At 49.1% G+C, this 13,228-nt stretch overlaps 1 protein-coding gene across 11 annotated transcripts in view; it reads left to right on the forward strand.

Annotated features, from left to right (window-relative positions):
- The window catches only part of CCDC136 (coiled-coil domain containing 136), a 30,888-nt gene extending 25,570 nt beyond the window's left edge, over positions 1-5,318 (forward strand). For 9 of the 11 annotated variants that reach the window (XM_055283926.2, XM_055283927.1, XM_063642254.1 and 6 more), the window contains one exon: positions 4,989-5,318. In XM_055283926.2, the coding sequence (XP_055139901.1) occupies positions 4,989-5,087 (99 nt within the window). In that variant the 3' untranslated portion in view covers positions 5,088-5,318. Of the gene's footprint in view, positions 1-954; positions 1,062-4,988 lie in introns of all 11 variants that reach the window. The other 2 variants (XM_055283928.2, XM_055283922.2) reach the window with 1 other exon arrangement.
- The last annotated feature ends 7,910 nt before the right edge of the window (positions 5,319-13,228 follow it).

A 13,228-nucleotide genomic window follows, 5' to 3' on the forward strand; every position in this document is an offset into this window, starting at 1 on the left:
AGGTAAAGAAAAAAGCCTCTTGTGGTGGGATTATCCAGTCAACTCTGAGGATATCTGGAATTTCCGGCAATTTGGTCTTCAGCACTGGCTAACGATCCAGTGTGCAGTGCTCTGCTTACCTTGTGCCAGGGGACCATTACCTAAGATGTGGAAAGTCGGAACCACTGCAGCCCCTCCCACTACCATGTTTCTTTGAGCTCATCATATTCCACCACGTGCTGGTTCAGAGCCTCACAGATGTCTTTACCTTCAGTGCCACATTTCTAAAGCTAGACTTGATTTTTCTACTTCAAATATATTCTATGTTTCTATATATGGAGAGATCCCTTTGCCCCGTGGGTCCTGCGTCTTTTGCAGGCAGCTCTAGGGCATGCGTATTACCACCTTGCAAAATCAGTTTCTTTCTGGAAGATTGTGAAAGAACTAGCAGTGAAAGAACTAGCCCTTCTCCCTTGTCAGTTTGTTTCGGTGCATGTTGTCTTACAATGATATCATTAGATTCCTAGGAGATCAAAGGGACCAGAGCCCAAAATACTAAGAAACTTAATGGAAAGCAGGCTAGAACAAAGGGACAGGTGGCCTGGTAGAAGACTGGCTCTTCCTAGAGTGACCTAGGAAAAGTCACAAGAAAGGTCTGGATGCAGATACCTCCTGCTTGACAAGATATGAGAGGTATATGACAAGACAGAAAACTGGACTCACCGCCTGACTTGGACCTAGCTGCTGCTTAACCCATTCAATTTTGCAATTCCTGCAGACTGCCGGTGGAAAGAACCAAGGCCCAGGCAGCAGAAAAGACATGCAACTGCACTAGCTTACCTGTTTTTTTAACCTCTTGATTCCTTTCTCTTTTCCCTTTGTTTTCTCATCTTCATTATCTGTTGGATCCATGTGTTTATGTCTCACATCTCCTGGTCTCTCCTCGTGCTTCTTTCTCATTTTGGTGTGTTGCAGTCATCCCCTACCCCCGATCCCCCCATCTTCTCCTTGCCTCTTGTAGGCCTGGTGGTCATCTCGGCTTTGCTCTGGTGCTGGTGGGCTGAGACGTCGTCCTAATGCAGGTACTGGTATTGCTTCCTCTCCTTCTGAGGGATAGAGGGAGGGTGCAGGTTGCCCTGGCCTCTCCTCTTTCCCTTTTCTCCCAGCTGCTTGCTTCTTGCTTGTGCCATTTTATAATAGGTGATGCTCAGGTCTGAGTTTTAGTTTTGACTTTTCCTTGGGCTACTGCAAAGCCTCTGACATCTCTGAGCATGTCTTCGTAATGCATAGGAGGTTGGAATGCTTGCCAGAGACATGGTTTGAGTTTCAGTCCTTGCCTGGGAAAAACTTGGATAAGCCCAGCTTGGTTGCTACTGTCAAAGCTGCCTCACTACTTCTTTTTCCCCGCTCATCCTCTGTGTGATGGCTAGCCTGACCACTTCTGATGAGCTGATGTTTGCAAGGCTGGCCTGGACTCTCTTTGTCTTGGTTTAACTCCAGAGCCAAGTTCTCACTACTGTTGCTACCCAAGATGGCAAAATAAGGAATCCCTCTTCTGTTGGGAGAGAGAGGAGGTCTGAAAAGCTCTGATCCTCATGATCCTCCCAGGGGCATTGGTAGGAGGGCAACCTAAGTTGGTCTGTCAAGCTTGGTGAAATGGAACCGAACCCCTACTGTATTCTGCTCTTTCTGCTGAATAGTTCTCTGCTTCTGGACTTCCAGTCTCCAGAAAAGTCAGAACAGAATGCCGGGAAATTTTATTAGTTATCTATTTATCTATGTTATGGGCCAGATTCCATGGTAATTGGCTTCCCAAGCTAGGTTTTCTGGACAGAATGAGGTATTAGTGAAAAGTTTCTACTAGCCAGAGATGTGTGTTCTCAGGAAATCAAGACTGATATATTCTGGCCACTTTCCTGTCAGCTCCCACACATGTAATCTAGACTGTCAACAGGATACCAAATTCAGGAGGCAGAATGTGGTCTTACGGCCTAAGTTAGAAGGCTGGGGTTCCACCTGCCTTCTGGAACCCATAAGGTATTCTCTCTAGTCCTGCGTTGGCTCCTCTCTCATGCTCTCCCTGCCTCCCCCTCCACTCCCCTCTCTTCTCACATTCCTGTGAATGGAATGTAGCTTAATGCACAGGGTGGCAACTGGAGCATTTGTTGGTGGCACTTCTCTCCATTTCCTTTTCTGTCCTTCCTCCTGCTCCCTCCCCAGCTTTCCTGTTACTCATCTTCAAGCCTCCACTTTTCTTCTTGACTTTAGGTATTCCCTTTACTCCCTGGTCCACAACTGCTTTAGTGACGGGGCCCCTCTCTATGACTATTTCTCCCCTGTCGCCCCCTAGAAGTCTTAAGGCACTAGGGGTGAGACCCAAAGAATTCAGCCATAGCCTTCCACCACCTCAGACCCAGCCCGGCCCAATCAGAGGGAGAGGAAGAACTGCTGGTGAAGGGTTCTCCTGGTGGGACCTGTTATCCCCAGAGCTCCGAGAGGCCCCAACATGCACCTGTGCAGCCAGGACCTGAGGGAGCACAGTGTGGTAGAAAGCATGGCTGCCAGGCGGTCAGAAGAACTTGGTTGAGTCTGTCTCTACTGACAGGCATTGTCCCAGGGAGCAAAATGCACACTCTGAGCTCTAGTTTCTTCAAATGTAAGCAAAGGATGATCAAACCTCTGCCCTCCTCACAGGTTTTTGTCAGGACCAGATGGGTTAAAGTAGATGAAAGTATTCTATAAATTATAAAATACCCCATCATTAATAAAAAGAGCCGCACTTACAAAATGCAGTCTATGTGTCAGGCACTGTTCTAATCACTTACGTATATTAACTGATTTAATCCTTGCAACAACCCCATGAAGAAGCTATTCCTATTTTTTTTTTTATATATGATTAAACTAAGGCATAGAGAAGTTAAGTAAAACAGCCAGAAAGCTGCGAATCAGATTATAAGGACACAATATTAGCAACAGATAAGATTCCAATCTTGCTTCTCCTTATCGTCTCTCATTTTGAGCAGTTTCTCTTCGTTGGTCCCAAGTAGGAAGACACCATACTTGTGTTTAGGCCACCTCAGATCACATTAGCTCTTTAGGTAACTAATATTTATTTATTTCATATATTGTTTATAAGCCCCTCTGCAGATTGTGTATGCTAAGCGTCCTCTCCCCATTCTGTACTTGCATTGGATTTTGAGGCTTCAAAGGCAGAATTTTCCATTCTTCCCTATTATAGTTCATTGTTCTTACCTTATAAGGTTTTGTGTGTATGTGTTTTTAGTCTTGACCCCGTGGTTTTAAAATATTCACTTCCCCTGCCACCTTCACATCATCTACAGGGGTGGCAAGCCCTCCTTCCCTGTCTTCATCTACAGAGGACAGAGTGAGGACAGAGCCTCTAGAGTGTTGTCTCTTGGCATTCTTTTATTCAGATCATTGGTCACTTACCTGTCATTCAACAAACTGTACTGTCATCCTACCCTTATTTCTGCATATTATCCGCAAAGATCATAGAAAATTCTGTCAAACAACTCAACGTCCAAAAACATGATTCCGGTGATTTGTCACTTAGGTCACCTAGTTTAAAAGGAGAGTTCGACATGACTTACCCCTTTGGGACACCCACACCAGCCCTTTCCCATCCCATGTAGAAGCTTGCCTTTGCCCAGTGTGAGGTGCACCGGTCACATATAAGGATTTCAGCTCCTCCCTCCTTTAAGAACACCAGACTAACATTCTTAGCAATGCACATTAGGATAGAAGCATCTGAGCATGTAAATATTTTTTTCTAGCTAGCTCCCTTCTTAGTTTTTGTTTTTGGTTTTAGAGACAGAGTCTCGCTCTGTCACCGAGGCTAGAGTGCAGTGGCGTGATCATGGCTCACTGTAACTTTGAGCTCCTGGTCTCAAGCGATCCTCCTCCCTCAGCCTCCAGATCTCTTGGTTTTCTTACATGAATTACTCTGTATATCCACCTGTAACATTGCTTGGCTTTCCATTTCATACCTTCTGTTGTTCTTAGTAGCTATTTCTACAAGCTCAGGAGATTTTCTTTGCTCTTTAGCGGCTTAAAGTCCTCTTTTTAGATCAAGTATCATCTGAGAAAATGTGTTCTTAGCATTAATGGACTATATTCCATTTTTACTCGAAACCATCCTTCTGTTACCTATGCCATAGCTTATGACTCAAAATCCAAATTCTACCTTTCAGGTAGTAGAGTAAAAAAGTAATAAAAATAAAACCTATTTCCCCAAGTATGTATTTTCTTGTCTAAGATTTTCATATTCCCTAATGGATGCTTTTTGGATATCTTCGATGGTGCCACTTGTCCCATGAATCAGCAGGGTTCCCTAGTGGCCGGCAGTGTCTGGAAGCCTCAGCATACTCTAGCACATGCACCAGGAAGTCAGTCAACATACCTCATGATTAGGAGTGTTTTAATGACCCAGGCCCAGTGACAGGTTTCCTTAAATTTCCTTGAACCAATGTCATTCTCTGTCAAAGTTTGTCTGCCTAAGAACCTCCTACTTACCTGCACTCTGTGGTGCACTTTCTTCATTTCCCCTCAGCTTTATTCCCCCTTCCCCATCCTCTTGACTCTGAGTTCACTTCACTGCAGTGAAACTAATGAGGTGCTGCTGCTTTTCCCAAAGCCCCAGATTTCCCCTCCTCTTTCTTGCCATGGCATCCAGTCCTTTCTCATTGCAACCACTTGGAAGTCTGGCCCCTGAGCCTGCTTCTTCACATGGGAGCTAGTATTCTCAGCCCATGGGGAGAAACGGAGGCCTGAATACAGGCAGTCACCTAAGGTGGTGCGTACAGTGTTGGGACACATGTCTAGTGGTGCCAGGACTGAGAGATCACTTACCTCCACCGGTTACCCAGGAGGTAAGAGAGACTGATCCACAATGTTCCTGAGGTGTCTTGGGCACCCATAGGCAGGTGACTTCTGGCTTAGGGCAGGGTTCAGGAGGCTGGGCACTCACAGTTTCTCTTTGGTCCCCACAGAACATGTTTGGGTTGTGGAAGCCTATGGTATTCTTGGCTATTGCAGCTGTGGCTCTGTATGTGTTACCCAACATGCGACAGCAGGAGTCAGAGTTCTGACTCATGGAGTGATGGCAGACCTTGGCCAGCGCGAGGGCAGATCCCCAGTGGCCACCACCCTCAGCTTTGGGCAGGACATACTGTGCCAGAACCCTCCCCATATGTTCCATGTGTCCCCATCTCCTCAGCCTCAGTCACCCAGGCTGAAAAGCCTTGTGGGGAGCGGCTGACTCCCATCTCCTGCCTTGTGTAAGAATCTGAGTTCCTTGTAATTAAATATCAACTGAATTACATGAGACTATGGATTTTTATTTGCTAAATGCCTCACAACACAACCAGAACAGAGTGGTCCCCCTTTAACCAAGTACCTCACATAAGGGTCTGACTCCTAAATACGGCTTCTCACCCTGCAGATGACCTCAGAAATGAGGCTAGCCCCATGTGCTGTCAACTGACTCACAGAGGGGTTGGTTTGTGCTTATTAACCCCATCCTGAGGTACTCTCCTGAGCATGGAGAAATGGAGTGAATGAGGGCTGGGGAGACCTCCCCTTAGGTTCTGTGCCCACACCTGTCTACATGAGAAGGCTGCCCTAAGAAGATCCACGTGTGTGCCTTCGTGGCTTAGCCTTTGTGACTTCTCAAGGGATTCGCCCTCAGAGATGACTTTAATCAGCCAGGGTCCTGGCAGTAAACAGGTGGCACACTCAAAGCTTCACATGAAGAGAGTTTAATGAAGGGACTATGTACAAAAGGCAGAGTTAGGAGAAGCAACAAAAAATAGTGAAGTACCAGGCAATAGCAACAGTGTAAAGCTGTTAGCATCCCAGGCTGAAGCAGGAAGGAAAGGAAGCAAGAGCTGGAGCTCTGAAAATGGGCCCCAGGCAGAAGTGGCAGCCACATGGAGTGCAGCCCCCACCAGAGCCGTGACGAAGTGGGATATGTATTCCCCTACCTTCTCCTCCCAGCTGCCAGTTTTCTACTGGTACCTCATCAGCTGAACTCAACGGGAAGACAAAGAGCAGAGGTGCCCAGGTGATGTAATCTTTCAAGCTCAGCCTCCTGGAGCTTAGAGCAGGACAGAGGCCTGAAGATGGATCTAATTGGGACAAGTAGAATGATGAGGGTAGTTTATGTGTGTTCCTGTTTACCTTCATTCCTGTGGAACCTTTGTGATTGCAGGTTATCGTCATGAATGTTTCTATACGAAAGAAGACCCCAAGCGTATTCTTTTTATTTCTTTTTCTTTTCTTTTCTTTTTTTTTTTTGTTTTTTGGAGACAGGGTCTCACTCTGTCACCCAGGCTGGAGTACAGCGGCACCATCTTGGCTCACTGCAACCTCCACCTCCTGAGCTCAAGCGCCTCCCACTTCAGCCTCCCAAGTAGCTGGGACCACAGGCATACACCACCATGCCCAGCTAATTTTTGTATTTTTTGTAGAGACAGAGTTTCACCATTTTGCCCAGGCTGGTCCCAAACTCCTGGGCTCAGGCAATCCTCCTGCCTCAGCCTGCCCAAAGTGCTGGGATTACAGGCATGAGGCATAGTGCCCAGCCCCAAGCATATTCTTAAACCATAGTGGAAACAATGACCCCGTGACTCCTGGCTTTCTTTGGACCCCTCTTTCTTCCTCCCTCCCATCCAAAAGGACTTTGTTCCATTCAACCAAACATCCAAAGAAACATATGTACAGAGTGTATACTGTGGTAGCACTGCCAAGCTAAATGAATTCATTCCTTCTGTAGCTCTTGCCTACAGGGAGTAGCAAGGACATTTAGAATTAGATTTTCAAGTTGTATTCAGCCCAGAGAAGTGACACGGCTGAATCGAAAGTCCATTTTGCTAGACATGGGGCTAGTGTTGAAATTGTGACTAGCCTTCCAGAAACGTGACTGCAACTAGGCAAACTGAGTACAGTGCCACATGCCTCTTTTGCCTTTGTCTAAATCAGCGGTCCCCAACCTTTTTGGCACCAGGGACGGGACCGGTTTCATGGAAGACAATTTTTCCATGGATGGAGAGGGGATGGGGATGGTTTCGGGATGAAACTGTCCCACCTCAGAGCATCAGGCATTAGCTAGATTCTCGTAAGGGGTGTGCAACCTAGATCCCTCACATGCGCAGTTCACAATAGGGTTCCTGCTCCTTATGAGAATCTAATGCTGCCACTGATCTGACAAGAGGCAGAGCTTAGGTGGTAATGCTCGCCTAGCCACCACTCACCTAATGCTGTGTGGCCAAGTTCCTGACAGTATTGGTCCATGGCCTGGGGATTGGGCACCCCAGCTCTAAGTGATTCCTCTTTGAAGACAGTTCTGACCTAGGCTGGTCTAGCTTCTTGCTAGTCCATGTGACCCACAGATCTGCAGCATCAGCATTGCCCGGGAGCTTATTTGAAAGGCAGATCTCAGGCCCCAACCCAGACCTACTGATGCAGAATCTGCATTTCTAACGAGATGCCCAGTTGATTCGTATGCACAGTAAGATTTGAGAAGCACCACCCTAGTCAATTATATTAGATTGTATGTTCTCAGTTGTAACCTAAAGAAATTATTTCACAACCGATCTGGTGCCACTGGCTGCTTGCTTTTGAGTGTAGTGAGACTACTATTTACTCACTTTACTGCCGCCACCAGTTGACTGAAGAACATGGGTATGGGTTGTGGAAAGGACTTATAGCCAAATGCTATGGTAAGCATGTTTGTGTCTGCCCCCTATCCTGCAAATTCATATGTTGAAACCCTAACCCCTAAAGTGATAATATTAGGAGGGGGTCTTTGGGAGGTGATTAGGTCATGAGACCAGAGGCCTCAGGAGTGGGATCAGAGCCCTTATTAAAGAGACTTCAGAGAGATCCCTCACCCTTTCTGCCATGTAAGTTTATAGTAAGACTACAGCCAGGCTGGGCACAGTGGCTCACCCTGTAATGCCAGCACTTTGGGAGGCCGAGGCGGGCAGATCACCTGAGGTCAGGAGTTCGAGACCAGCCTGACCAACATGAAGAAACCCCATCTCTACTAAAAATACAAAAAAATAGCCGGGCGTGGTGGCACATGCCTGTAATCCCAGCTACTCAGGAGACTGAGGCAGGAGAATCGCTTGAACCCGGGAGGCAGAGTTTGTGGTGAGCCGAGATCATGCCATTGCACTCTAGCTTGGGCAACAAGAGTGAAACTCCATCTCAAAAAAAAAAAAAAAAAAAAATGACTACAGCCATCTGTGAGGGAGTAGGCCCCTCGCCAGACATGGAATCTGCAGGCATCTTGATCTCAGACTTCCCAGCCTCCAGAATTGTAAGACATAAATTCTTGTTGTTTATAAGCCACCCGGTCTATAGTGTTTTGTTACAGCAGCCCAAATGGACTAAGACACCAAAGATCACTGATTTAACCTGGAATTACAAGCCAGGATAGAGGTCAGGTTCTAGTAGGGTGGTCCCCAGCTAGGGGACCTGAACCTAGACCCTGCCTAATGACATGAATGTGGGCCTGCTTTTCCCACTTTTTCGCTTAGAATACAAAACCCCTCCCTTTAGGACATGTCCTTCTCTGTTCGTTTCATTGATTGATTGATTGATTGATTGAGACAGGGTCTGGCTTTGTTGCCCAGGCTGGAGTGCAGTCGTGCAATTTCGGCTCACTGCAACCTCCACCTTCCAGGCTCAAGCCATCCTCCCACCTCAGTTTCCAGAGTAGCTGGGACTACAGGTGCTCACCACCGTGCACAGCTAATTTTTGTATTTTTTGCAGAGATGGGGTTTTGCCATGTTGCCCAGGCTGGTCTAAACTCCTGAGCTCAAGTGACTCACCTGCCTCGGACTCCCAAAGTGCTGGGATTACAGGTGTGAGCCACTGCACCTGGCCCTCTGTTCATTTTAGAATCCCATTCTCTTCATTTGGTTTGGACTGTCTCCTTGTCTTAATGATACACTGTTACCCAGGTATATTAAAGGGAATCTTTTTTGTTGAATGTGAAACATTCACTTGAGCTAGCTTAAAAAAAAGGCAGTAGGATGTTCTCAGTTATAAGTGGAGTTAAAGCCAGGCGCAGTGGTTCACGCCTGTAATCCCAGCACTTTGAGAGGCCGAAGCGGGTGGATCACAAGGTCAGGAGTTCAAGACAATCCTGGCCAACATGGGGAAACCCCGTCTCTACTAAAAATACAAAAATTAGCTGGGCATGGTGGCAGGTGCCTGTAATCCCAGCTACTCGGGAGGCTGAGGCAGGAGAATCGCTTGAACCTAGGAGGTGGAGGTTGCAGTGAGCCAAGATTGTGCCACTGCACTCCAGCCTGGGTGACAGAGAAGACTCCATCTTTAAAAAAAAAAAAATGTAGAGTTAAAGAATGTGTATAATGTGTACACAGGGACATAGAATGTGAACTGATGGACATTGGAGACTATGAAGCGGCCGGGAGTAGGGGGGCGGTGGGGGGGTGGGGCAAGGGAAGGGATGAGAAATTACTTAATGGGTACAATGCACATTATTTGGGTGATGTTACACTAGAAGCCCAGACTTCACACTAAGCAATATATCCATGTATCAAAACTGCACTTGTACCTTCTACATTTATACCAAAAAAAAAAAAAAAAAAAGGAGGGATTGATCTTAAGTCTGGAGGGGTATGCCTTGGAAGCCACAGGCAGGCGTGCGCTTGGGCCTAGGTGCACTAGAACCAGGGACTCAAAGCACCTTCAGGAGCCTCCATCTCTCCCCACTGCTGCCCTCTGCATAACTGCCTCCTTTCTGCGAGCTCCCTGCAGCCCAGCCCTGTCTGGTTTCCCTTCCCAGGCGAAGAGGTAGAGCAGCCACCCGCTGCCACTCCTGTCAAGGACCAGCTGCTTTTGGGGCAGTGTGGGTGGTTCTAAAGATGACAGGTACTGCCGGTTCTGATTGTGGCAGAGGGAATGTTGGGTTGCAGGGAAGGGGAGAGGGGAACAGCCTGGAGATCCAGGCAGTGGTCCCCACGGGGGTGTGGACACAGAGCTGCAGGGGAAGGCCTCTCTCACCAGAACCCCCTGGTCTCCAAGATAATCAGAGGAAGCAAACTAATTGTTTTGGATCACCTATTAGATGCCAGGCACCATGCTAATCATCTTTCTTGTGATTTCCTTCCATTTTCATACATTAAAAAAAAAAAAATGTGAGAAAACAGGCCCAAAAGAGTTGCATTACTTGCCCAAGGTTACAGAGCTAGAAGTAGAGAGGCTGGAATTCAGCCCATGGATCATTCCACTCTACCATACTGTCCCTGGCACCTGGGACAGAGCCACAGTCAGTATCAGTATCACTGAAAGTGCCTGCTGTGACCTGGCCAGCCCAGTATCATCACAGGTGACTGTGGAAATATCCCTGGTTCCAGAAAAACAGGATTTTCAAACATGGCTCATTGTATCCGCTCACTTGGATTCAGCTCAGCCTAAGATAAATACGGCCAATATTGGTGGCTGATGAGCAGAGCCCCTTGATGGCAGAGGCAGGACCAGGTGAAGAGCCAGGCAACCTGGTCTCCTGAGATAGGTCAGCGGGTGGTGAGTCAGGGGGCTATAAACGGCCTGTGGCCCCAGCCAGCACTGCCCAGATACTCAGCTGATGAAACCCCTTGTAACCCCCTGTGTGCCCCTGCCTGGCTTGGGGAGGAGCAGGTCAGCGCTCCTCGGGGAGGGGGCCCTACTTGGCAGGCCGGGCCCAGCATTGTGCACGATCTGTTCCAGCCTGGCTGGCCAGGCCCAGGGCCTGGGCTCATGGGCTATATTGAGGGCTGAGTCACCAGCCTGCGCCTGGGTCAGGCTGAGTGTCACTGGCTGCTGGGGCCTGAGTCAGGCCCCGATTTATCCTGGAGAGCAACAGGCTCCGGTTTCTGAGGACGGTTGCGGGGGGTGACGGGAATCATCCTTTGGCACTCTGTACCCTCCTCTCCTCTGCCAACCATTCACTTGATCCCCTGGGGCCCGCACACTGACCTCCCCTGGAGTAAGCTCTTGAGTCAGAGGGAAAGCAAGGGAAGCTACGCTGAGAGTTCCTTCTCCCCTCCCTGTCTTCCTCTGGCCTCTCCCACCTGAACAGAGGTGCTCAGCTGGCTGGGGGACCTCAGATAATGCCTGCAAAACAGGACTGTGGACCATTAGGGTCTGTAAAGGGGCTGTCAGCTCCGAGCTACCTCACCTTAACCCTTTCTCCTCCTCAGCAGCTCAAAGAGGAATGCATCCTTTCTCAGATCTGTGTCTCAGTTTACTCACCAGGGATTCAGAGGCAGCACTGCTGAACCCTGAGCCCTTGGCACATCAGGTTGGCTGTCAGAAGTCGGCCTTTGTACATACACAGTTCCCTTCTGAGGCCCAGTTGTGTGTCCTAGGAGCGGGGCCTCTCTCCACAGGAGAGCTCAGCCGATCTCAAGTGTATGGACAGCACGGGTGCCTGATGGGTGGATTTAGCCATGAGTTGAAGGTGGCTTGGGGAGAATGAGAGTTCTAGAGATAGGGAGAAGGGGTTGCCAACAGGAGAGTGGAATTCCTGAGCACCTCGTCACAGGCAGCCAACAGAACATGAGCTGCATGGCCCAGGCTATTTATACCTCGCCTGTCACTATCAGGGTCCCCAGAGCTCCCCCCACCCCCAGCCACGCACAGCAGGTCCTTTTGCTCTTTCTGGTCCCTTCTCTACTCCTCCCCTTCCCTACCTAAGGACCAGGCAATTTCATTCAATGAGAAGAGAAAGAAAGTATTCATAGACCCCTGTCATCATAAGCATTGCCCCCACAGAACCCTGACACTTTTTCCTCAGCTCCATAACAGGGGGTGCCCTCATTGGCCCTTGGGGGAAAGAGCCCCCAAAGATGCTCACTATCCCTTCTTTTACACCAGGTCTAGGGGTAGAAGAGGAATTAGATATAATGATTCATCTAAAAGGGCCCAGAACCTTCCCTGGCTTGAAGAAACTTCTCAGGCTCAGATATGGCCTCCTAGCCAGCTCAGCTTGACTTACTAGGTCTAGAAGGATGGGAAAGCTGAGGACGCATGGCTTGAAAAAGGGGGAACTGGGAGATATGGCTGCATGTATGTTACAAAGTTGCAGAATGGATCTTCTCCTTATAGAAATATGTTCTTTTAGGCCAGGCACGGTGGCTCACGCCTGTAATCCCAGCACTTTGGGAGGCCGAGGTGGGCAGATCACCTGAGGTCAGGAGTTTGAGACCAGCCTGACCAACATGGAGAAACCTCGTTTCTACTAAAAATACAAAATTAGCCAGGCGTGGTGGCACATGCCTGTCATCCCAGCTACTTGGGAGGCTGAGGCAGGAGAATCGCTTGAACCTGGGAGGCAGAGGTTGCGGTGCGCAGAGATCATGCCATTGCACTGCAGCCTGGGTAACAAGAGCGAAACTCCATCTCAAAAAAAAAAAAAAAAAAAAAAAAAAGAAATACGTTCTCTAGCTCTTTCCCCTCACCCCAGGCCAGAGAGTGTGTTTGGATGCCTTGTTTTCCCTGCTGTTCTATTCCCCAGGCCTGCAGCCTTTGGCTTGCCCTGAGTGCAGCTTTGCCTGGCATCCCGGCTGGCTCCCTTGGGCTCTCCCTGACCACTCTGCCCCTGGCCCTGCCTACCTGCCTGGTCACATTTCCCCCTGGCTGCTCTGGCTGGGGGTCTCCCTGTTTCTGCCTGGCTGACCCACCCTTTCCCTGGCAGGATCTGCCCTGTGGCCCAAATGGGCATGTTGCCCAGGGGGCTCCCTGGCACTACGGGGGAAGAGTCTGTCCTTCCCCTCTTATCATCTCAGTTGAGTCAGACTTGGGGTGGGGGACACACAGTGTGAGTCACTGGGTACCCTTTTCCTGAGCTCAGCTTCATTCTGAGGCGATGAGGCCAAACGGGCTGGTGACAGGGACACTGAGTCAGGGGCAGGGGCCCCGGTCTTACTCCTGGGCCTCTGGATTTGGGCCCTACCTGAGGCTTCTCTATCTGTAAAGTCAAGCAATGGCTGGGAGGCACACACCGCCCCCCCCCCGCCCCCGCCCGGCTTCTCCTTCATTGGCCTGGGCTTCCTCTCAGGCCATCTCTGCACAAGCACACACACTTCCCTTCCCTGTCCACAGGTGGACAATGCCCTGGGCTAGGAGCCAGCAGCCCTGTCAACAGCCTGCCACCAACTAGTCTAGAAAATTCTGTCAACACCAGATCAGTGGGTTTTGCCCTAATCACTGGCC

The sequence above is a fragment of the Symphalangus syndactylus genome, chromosome 6, assembly GCF_028878055.3.
Source record: "Symphalangus syndactylus isolate Jambi chromosome 6, NHGRI_mSymSyn1-v2.1_pri, whole genome shotgun sequence".
NCBI lineage: Eukaryota > Metazoa > Chordata > Mammalia > Primates > Hylobatidae > Symphalangus > Symphalangus syndactylus.